This window comes from Sphaerodactylus townsendi, unplaced genomic scaffold (assembly GCF_021028975.2).
Source record: "Sphaerodactylus townsendi isolate TG3544 unplaced genomic scaffold, MPM_Stown_v2.3 scaffold_33, whole genome shotgun sequence".
NCBI classification, from domain to species: domain Eukaryota; kingdom Metazoa; phylum Chordata; class Lepidosauria; order Squamata; family Sphaerodactylidae; genus Sphaerodactylus; species Sphaerodactylus townsendi.
In genome coordinates, this window is record NW_025950506.1 from 296,229 (window position 1) to 305,934 (window position 9,706).

General features: G+C 50.7%; 1 protein-coding gene across 1 annotated transcript in view; it reads left to right on the forward strand.

Annotated features, from left to right (window-relative positions):
* The window catches only part of THBS3 (thrombospondin 3), a 57,244-nt gene extending 47,965 nt beyond the window's left edge, over positions 1-9,279 (forward strand). The window contains 3 exon segments of the mRNA XM_048482978.1: positions 4,219-4,358; positions 8,855-8,982; positions 9,015-9,279. Of these exon segments, the coding sequence (XP_048338935.1) occupies positions 4,219-4,358; positions 8,855-8,910 (196 nt within the window). The 3' untranslated portion in view covers positions 8,911-8,982; positions 9,015-9,279.
* Positions 9,280-9,706: the final 427 nt, after the last annotated feature.

The following is a 9,706-nucleotide window of genomic DNA, read 5'->3' on the forward strand; positions in this document are numbered from 1 at the left end:
ATATAAAAAGTTTTTGAGGCTTGAAATAAAACTTTTTTGGACTAAAAACCATGCGGGACACCTTCAGTTTAAAGCTAGACCTGGCAGATCCCAGCCTTTAACTGTGCCCCCGCCCTGCCCCACAACTCCACATGTTGTTAGGGGCATGCAGGTCAATGCTTGCCCTGGGCGCCATCTTTAGAAGATACACCTCTGGAACATTGAAGAGGTACACAGGGGTGTAGCTAAGGAAAATGGAGCCTGGGGCAGACTCTGAGTTTTCCACCCTCCCGTGGGCCCCTGCGCCCCCACCCCACACCCACTTACTTTAGCCAGCAGTGGGGCCAGGCGGGACTGGGCGGGGCGCACACATCGGCCTCCGCCGGGCCTATCCAGGTGAGGCTGGCACGGCAGCGACTTCTGCCAAGCCTGGTGGGACGGGGCAGAGGGAGGGGGGAAGGAGGAGAACAATTTTCCGCCTCCCTTGTGACCCCAACAGCAGCTGCCCGGGGCGCCTACCCCACCCCGCCCCACGGAAGCTACGTCACTGGAGGTACATAAACCATTTCCAGCACCAATAGAGGAGAATGAAGTGTGGAAATCCAGAGAGGAGGAGGAGGAGTAGGAAAAGAAGAAGAAAAGTTGGATTTATATCCCTCTTTTCTCTCCTGTAAGGAGACTCCTTTCCCTTCCCCCTTCACAACAAACACCCTGTGAGGTAGGTGGGGCTGAGAGAGCTCCAGAGAACTGTGACTAGCCCAAGGTCACCCAGCTGGCATGTGTTGGGAGTGAACAAGCTAATCGAGTTCCCCAGATAAGCCTCCACAGCTCAAGCGGCAGAGCAGGGAATCAAACCCGGTTCTCCAGATTAGAGTGCACCTGCTCTTAACCTCTATACCACGCTGGCTCTTTGCAAGACGCGATGCCCCCAAGCTTGGTGGGGTGAGAAAAGGCTAGGAATAGATCTGTGCTCTGTTCCTTTCTCTCTGTCCCCCCCACCCCAGCCCCGAGAGGTTCCGTTCCTTGTTTAAAACTTTGGCCGCTCCCATTTTGGGTTGACAGCTCTAAGAGGTGGGCTGGGTTTGTGTGTGTTGAGGGGTGGGGGGGGGGGAAAGCATGTTTGCGCAGCCCCTGAGGTTTCTGGGAAATCGCACACAGCCATGCCCCCCCCCCCCACCGGCCCGCCTCGTCAACATCGCCACCCAGTTCCCTTCCCTAAGAACCATTCACTTGTTGGGCCCCAAGTCCCATTGTCCTCGTTGCCATGGCAACCCAATACGGAGAGGAATGCCTCGGCCCACCACAGGCCTTTTAAAATGCAAAGCAGCTAAACAATGGGGGTACGTGGGGTGGGGTGGGGGACAGAAGAGGGCAGAGAGGGAGGAGACGGCTCGGGGCCTGGGAACGTCTTGAAGCGTTTGCTCCGACTCTTCCCTCCCGCCCTCTCTTTGCATCTTTCCCTCGGTTGGGATTTCGGCTAAGTTGCTCCGACCTCTGCGGCGATCTGTGCACAACCCCGCTCGGACGGGGCAAGCCGAATGAAGTGGGACGCCCCTGTGCGATTTGCGATAACTCTTTAAAAGTGTCGTCTCGCAATCCTGGGAGGCGTAGGAAGTCCCCTAAACAGATTCTGTTCAGTGGTCGACTGCCAGTTGAGTGGTCGACTGCCAGCTAGGGCGTGGAGATCCCCTGGTTTAGAAGTAGAAGAAGAGTTTGTTTTTATGCCCCACCTTTCTCTCCTGTAAGGAGACTTAAAGCAGCTTACAAGCTCCTTTCCCTTCCTCTCCCCACAACAGACACCTTGTGAGGCAGGTGGCGCTGAGTGAGTTCTGAGAGAACTGGGACTGGCCCAAGGTCACCCAGCAGACTTCATGTGTAGGAGCGTGAAAACAAATCCAGTTCACCAGGTAAGGGTCTGCCGCTCCTGTGGAGGAGTGGGGAATCAAACCCGGTTCTCCAGATTAGAGTACACCTGCTTTTAACCACTACACCACACTGTAGGGCTTTATGACATTATACCCCACTAAAGTTCCCTTTCTTACCCAAATCCTGCTGACTCCAGGCTTAAAACCACCAGATCTCCAGAAATTTCCCATTCCAGGCCTGGTAACCCCAGGGCTGTGTTTCTAGCATCTGTGAAGTGTACTTTCTATAGTGTCAGACCACTGATCCGTTCTAGCCCAAGCGGCAGCCTTCCAGGATGGCGTCTGACTTACCCCGCTTCATTCAGCCGGCGTGGTGCAGTGGTTAAGAGCAGGTGGATTCTAATCCGGAGAACTGGGTTTGATTCCCCGTTCCTCCACCTGAGTGGCGGAGGCTGATCTGGTGAACCAATTGTGTTTCCCCACTCCTACATTCCAGCTGGGTGACCTTGGGCCAGTCACAGTTCTCTCGGGACTCTCTCAGCCCCACCTGCCTCACTTGCCAAGGCTCGTTCCGCACATGCAGAATGACGCACTTTCAAACTGCTTCCAGTGCTCTCGGAAGCTGTGCAGAATGGCAAAATCCACTTGCAAACAGTTGTGAAAGTGGTTTGAAAACGCATCATTTTGCGTGTGCGGAAGGGGCTACTAGGGTGTCTGTTGTGGGGAGTGGACAGGAAAGGAGCTTGTCAGCCACTTTGAATCTCCTTTCAGCAGAGAAAGGGGGGGTATAAATCCAAACTACTCCTCCTCTTGGGATACTTTCCCCAACTTTGACAGTCAGCTGTCCTTTCTTTAACGGAAGTTGTCAAGACTTAAACCTGGGGTGGACTGTCTGGAAAGGAGCCAAAATCAAAGGAAAGGAGCCAAAGTCAAAATCTTGTCTCTGCTTGCTCAGGATTTTCCGCTCTGTAGCTGCAGCTCAACTTTCTGGAATTTCAGGCTCAGAAAGGTGGTTCCCAATATTTGGTAGCTGAGACCCTACAACAGGACTGAACATTCAGCATACAAGAAAATGTTCTCCCATTCAGCAGCGGGCTCTCCCAGGCATTTGCAGACTTGCATGCTGAATAGGTGATAGCAGCGTGGTGTAGTGGTTAAAAGCAATCTGGAGAAAAGGGTTTGATTCCTCACTCCTCCACATGAAGCCTGCTGGGTGACCTTGGGCCTGTTACATTTCTCTCAGAACACTCTCAGCCCACACGGAAGCAGGCAGCAGCCAACCCCTTCAAGAAGAAGAAGAAGAAGAGGAAGAAGAAGAGGAAGAGGAAGAGGAAGAAGAGGAAGAAGAAGAAGAGGAAGAGGAAGAAGAGGGAGGAGGAGGAGGAGTTTAGATTTATATCCCCCTTTCTCTTTAAGGAGACTCAAGGTGGCTTACAAGCTCCTTTCCCTTCCTCTCCCCACAACAGACACCTTGTGAGGCAGGTGGGGCTGAGAGAGTCCTGAGAGAACTGTGACTAGCCCAAGGTCACCCAGCTGGCATGTAGGAGTGCGGAAACACATCTGGTTCACCAGATAAGCCTCTGCCACTCAGGTGGAGGAGTGGAGAATCAAACCTGGTTCTCCAGATTAGAATCCACCTGCTCCTAACCACTACATCACGCTGGCTCTGTAGGAAAAGTTGAAGGCAGTAGAAAAAGAGGCCCCAATATGAGACAAATTGACCCCGTCTAGAAATCCACACCCCTCAGTTTGCAAGACCTGAACCAGATTGCTAACAATTGGATGTTTTGAATATGCTTAATTCATAGAGTCTCCATAATGCAGAAGTAACTTGAAGACCCTTAATCCACATGTACGTAGGCAACATAAACCAACAGATAACCTTTGTAGTTCTGCCAAAGGTGCACCAACAGAGTTGCCCACAAGGATTTTTCTCCCCAGCTACAGTCTGTTTCGCATAAAGATGTTAGTTCGGTCAGTTGAGGTGCCGCAGTTGAGAAAACCATATGCTTCTGCATTCAAATATAGCCCCAAACGAATGTGAGAATTATCATTCATTTTTACACACCCTTCCTTTGTCAAAGCCATTATTCTGTGTCTATCGTGCTTTGATACAAGGGCTTTTATGGTTCTTTGAATGACTATCATCAAACATCCAAACAGACGGAAGGAGCAGGGCTAGGTGGGCACTAAGACCCAGGTGGAACATTCTGCAACAAAGATCTGGCATGCTTTATTCTGTGGCAAATATACCATCTGCCGATATCTCGGTGTGAAACGGAGCCTAGCTGAGTCCATTCAGGGCCCGTCGTTTGTCCGCTCCATACAAGATCATCTCACTTCCAGTCTTCCTTGGCTCCGTCTCCCTCTGCAGGGTGCTACTCTACGAGGGACCCCAGCTGGTGGCTGATTCGGGGGTCGTAATCGATACGACCATGCGAGGCGGCCGCTTGGGAGTGTTCTGCTTCTCGCAGGAAAACATCATATGGTCCAACCTGCAATACCGCTGCAACGGTGAGATTGCAAGGCGGGAAGAATACATGGGGGGACGACACACGGGGTGTGCAGGCATGCATGGGGAGATTCTTGGTGCTACTGACTGACGTAGCTTTGTTGGCCCGAGCAAAACTCTTGGTGGACATTTACATTTATCAGTTTGAGCTACAGAAGTAAGGATGAGAACCTCCAGGAGGGACTTCGAAATCCCCCAGAATTACAGCTCATCTCAGACTACAGAGATCAGTTCTCCTGGAGAAAATGGTGGCTTTGGAGAGTGGACTTTATGGCATTGTAACCACCACCACCACCACCCCCACCGAGGTCCCTGCCCTCCCCATGCTCCATTTCTAAATCTCCAGGGGTTTCCCTACCTGGATCTGGCAACTCGAATCTCCCGTCCCCCGCTGGCAGAGGTGGGATCCAGCAGGTTCTCACCTGTTCCCGAGAGTGGGTTACTAATTATTTGGATGTGCCGAGAGGGGGTTACTAATTGGGTCCGCTTTCCGTTAGAAATTCCATTAGGTCCAAAAATCGCAAAGTCCTGTTGTTTCCTACATGGCTGGTTAGTGAAGGTAGAAAACGGGATAATTCTCCCTGTTGGGCTGTTTTAAAAACATGTTTTAGAAATATGGTCAAGTTCCTGGTTTAAGGAAAGTCTCCTTCTTTTGATTTCTAGAAACAAAATTAAGTATTTGAAAGTATTAAGTATTTGACAGGCAGTCAATTAGAGGAGAAGTAGTTGTTTCTGTTGGCAGTAGACGATAGGACTTGCTATATTGAGTTTAAATTATGGACAGAAAGATACCAGCTGGCAATTAGGAACTTTTTTTTTTACAGTAACAGAGAAATTATTAATGCCCCGCCCCTGGAATGCCCGGCCACGCCCCGTCGTGCCCCCGCCCCGCCCCATTGGCGCTACGCCACTGTTTGAATCCCACTACCATGGGAACCTGTTACTAAAATTTTTGGATCCCACCACTGCCTGCTGGTGACCAAGGGGCAGAGGCATATCTAGGGAAAATGTAGCCAGGTGCAAAATCGGAGTTTTCCGTCCCCCATATGGGCGGCCGCCCTCCCCCACCAGGACCAAACAACTTTTTTTGGACCAGGTCTTGAAGTCAGTGTATGGACCCGGTGGGAAGGAGGAGAGGTGTGGGGCGATTTTCCACCCCCTACATGACTAAATGGTTGTAGCCCAAGGACATTTGATCCCATAAGTCCCCCTGGGCGGTACACCCCTGCCAAGGGGCACCTGGCAACCCAATGCAAAACTGATGTCAAATTAGCAAAGACGCTCTTCATGAAGTGAGTGAACACGATAGGACTAGTGAATAGAGTTGCTATAAAATTTTGCCTGGAGTGGAACAGAAATACACAAAGCTACCACGAGAAATGGCAGCGTTGCGTTCAGTTCTCGGCATTTCCCGTCTCGTACAGGATGATTTACCCCATGCTGTCAACGTTGTGGATTACGCCACCTTTGCCCCCCATCTTTAGTCGTTGACGGCAAGAGTGGAGAAATTCACAATGTGTTGAGGTCAGGGCAAATACTTGGGAAGAGGCGGCGTCAAAGCCAAGAGGAAGAGGAGAGCGTTGCTCCTGTTGCTAGGCGACAAAAATGCACAAGGAGCGTGGGAAAGGGTTGCTAACTTCGGGAAATGATGGTGAATTGGGGTGGGGCTTATGGAGGGGCGGGCTTTGCAGAGTGGAGGGAGCTGAGCAGGGTATAACATCAGGGTATAATGTCCACCCTCCAAAATAGTTGTTTTCTCCAGGGAAACTGATCTCTGTAGTCTAGGAATGGGTTATAATAAGGTGACCAGATTTTCACGTTTTAAATGCGGATCTTGGCAGCACATCGCCACAGGAGGCCGCACTGCTCTTTAAAGGCACAGAGCTCCTGTTTCCACGCCCTGTGACAGGAGGCAGGAAAAGGGAAGTGCCCCAGAAGGCAGTCGCGCGGCAGCCTTCCAAAAATCGGGAGAATTAAGCAACCCCACGGGACGCGGGACAAATTGCTCAAAAGCGGGACTGTCCCGCCAAAAGCGGGACGTCTGGTCACCTTGGTTATAACCACCTGGATGTTAATCACCATAACCATGGGAAGCAACAGCAACAAAGGATCAGGGATGAAAAAGAAAGTGGGCATTTACTGGGGAGGAAACAGGAAGTAACTGCTGAATAGGAAGGAAGCAGGCATTTAGGAAGGAAACAGGAAGTAGGTAATGAAGAGGAAACAGGAGAGAAAAGCAGGGTATAAGTCCAAACTCCTCTTCTTCCCAAGAATCTACACTGTCACTGAAGTTGAGGTCTGGCAATAATTTTCTGGATGGCTCCTCTTTTCCTACTGCCTTCAACTTTTCTTAGAGAGCCAGAGTGGTGTCATGGTTAAGAGCAGGTGGATTCTAATCTGGAGAACTGGGTTTAATTCCCCACTCCTCCACCTCAGTGGCAGACGCTTATCTGGTGAACCAGATGTGTTTCCGCACTCCTACATTCCTGCTGTGTGTCCTTGGGCTAGTCCCAGATCTCTCTGAACTCTCCCAGCCCCACCTACAAGCTCTTTTTCCCTTCCTCACCCTACAACGGACACCTTGTGAGGCAGGTGGGGCTGAGAGAGTTCTGAGAGAACTGTGACTGGCCCAAGGTCGCCCAGCAGGAATGTAGGAGTGCGGAAACACATCTGGTTCACCAGATAAGCCTCTGCCACTCAGGTGGAGGCATGCGGAATCAAACCCGGTTCTCCGGATTAGGATCCACCTGCTCTTAACCACTGCACCACGCTGGTTCTCTGAGAGGGTGGGGCGTGTGCCTGTGTTAGACAGTGGGCATTCCTGTGGGTATTGCCAAGCTATGGGGCCTTTCCATCTTCCCCGACTTTTGGGGATGAAATGAACACACAGGGATGCTTTCTGTCATCATCCGTTTTATTGCGAGAAGCAATAAGGAGAAGCAAAGGCTCTGGCGGAATTAGGGGCCACACCGGATGGTTCCAGAACGGAGCCTGTTTTGCCTGCCAGCCCTAGATCAGGATCCGTGCTCGCAGGAGCCCCAAACCTCCAACTGGAACACAGCCCCTTAAAAAAAGAAGTCATTGTGAAACCATAATATATATTTTTATATTATTATCATATGAAGAAGAAGAGTTTGGATTTATGTCCCCCCTTTCTCTCCTGCAGGAGACTCAAAGGGGCTGACAATCTCCTTGCCCTTCCCCCCCTCACAACAAACACCCTGTGAGGTAGGTGGGGCTGAGAGAGCTCCGAGAAGCTGTGACTAGCCCAAGGTCACCTAGCTGGCGTGTGTGGGAGTGCACAGGCTAATCTGAATTCCCCAGAGAAGCCTCCACAGCTCAGGCGGCAGAGCTGGGAATCAAACCCGGTTCCTCCAGATTAGATACACGAGCTCTTCACCTCCTACGCCACTATGTTTAATGTTTTCAAATTTAATTGTTATATTTTAGGAAACTTTGTTGTAACCCGCCCTGAGCTCTACAATAGGGTGGGTACAAACAAACAAACAAACATTCTTCTAAACTGCAAGGCAGTGATTGACAGCAGGTGAATCTCCTTTCACCTCCATCCACCCCCACCCCACCACCCCAGGGCGAGGTGAGCTGTGAGTGATGAACAAGTTATGAACAAATTTCTCATTACACATATCGACACTCAGTACAAACGTTGGTGGCATTTCGGCTAAACTGCCAGGTCTTCTGTCTCCCAATGAATGCTGGGTGATTGTCTACGATCAAGCTTTTTCCTTAGCTCTTTCGCAGAACTACACTTCCCAGGGGTCTTTCGGGGGAGAAGAATGATGGTTAAACCAGTTTTCATTCTGTTGTGAGGAAATCTTTTTACAGTGACTTTGAACTTGAAGGTAACATAGGGAGGGATTTCAGAATCAAGCATGGAGAATTCTCTGGACTCTTGGAGAGTTAGAATTTCAAGGCTCAGGGGGTGGGGTGGGGGGAGCCCTGACAATTAAAACTGGTATTAAAAGCACTGCAAGTGTAAATATGCTGTATATAGGGGCTCGATATATGTGCATGGGCAGCTAAGGCATTTTATGGCATGGATGTAAATACCATTGCCTGATAAATAACATCCCATTAAGAAGAAGAGGAGTTCGGATTTATATCCCCACTTTCTCTCCTGTAAGAAGACTCAAAGGGGTTTACAATCTTCTTTCCCTTCCCCGCTCACAACAAACACTCTGTGAGGTGGGTGGGGCTGAGAGAGCTCCGAAGAACTGTGACTAGCTCAAGGTCCCCCAGCTGGCATGTGTTGGAGTGCACAAGCTAGTCTGGTTCACCAGATAAGCCTCCACAGCTCAAGTGGCAGAACTTGAAGCAAGCCCAGGGAATTGAACCGGGCAATCAAACCCGGCTCTCCAGATTAGAGCGCACCTGCTCTTAACCACTACACCACGCTGGCTCTTTTAAGGGGTCGTGATTTTTTCCCCTCCGCTGTTGCAGCACGATTGTTGAGCGTCCCTTTCTCTTTCCACCGCAGACACCGTCCCCGAGGATTTCGAGCCATTCCGCCGGATGCTACTGGAAGAGCCGTGAAAGAAGAGCGCAAGAAGCTGTTCCTCACCTGTGCTGGATCGGGGCCTCTCTTCCCAAAGACTCCCGGTGGCCCACCCCAAAGTGGGCATCCGTTGCCCCCCTCTCACACACACACCATGGACTGGAAAACTGTCAGAACCCATCCTGCAGCAACTGGAAACCCCAAAGCTGCAAACCCAGCCGGGCAGCTAACGCAGGATCCTTGGTCACAGATTCAACAAAGGATTGTGGGGCAGCGGAGATACCAACCGGTAGACCGGGGCTTCTGCCGAGCTCATTCCCACCTGTGCTGTGGATGCCCTCTGGAGTTTTGCTTTCTTTCTTTGGGAAACAATTTGCCCATAAAATTCTGGCTGTTTTTTTTTTCTACCTTCTGTTGCTTGGATGGCAGGTGGAGCCGGAAGGTGTCTCTGATCTGAATCCAGCTTTCTAAGTTACCCCGTATTACCCAAAGCATTCTGGCATGCTGGATTTTCACAGTTCGGGGCGTTACAATCGTTTACATTGTCCGGGATCCTTTTCCAAGAGCAGGGCAATAAGCAATAGTGTGCCCAACCCTATATACCCTACAGAATTCCATGCCAGTTCGATCATAGAATCATAGAGTTGGAAAAGAGACCCCCAAGGGCCATCTAGTCCAACCCCCTGCAATGCAGGAACACACAATCAAAGCACTCCTGACAGATGGCCATCCAGCCTCTCTTTAAAAACCCCAAAGGAGGAGACTCCACCACCCTCCGAGGTAGTGCATTCCACTGCCGAACAGCCCTGACTGTCCTGATGTTCAGGTGAAATC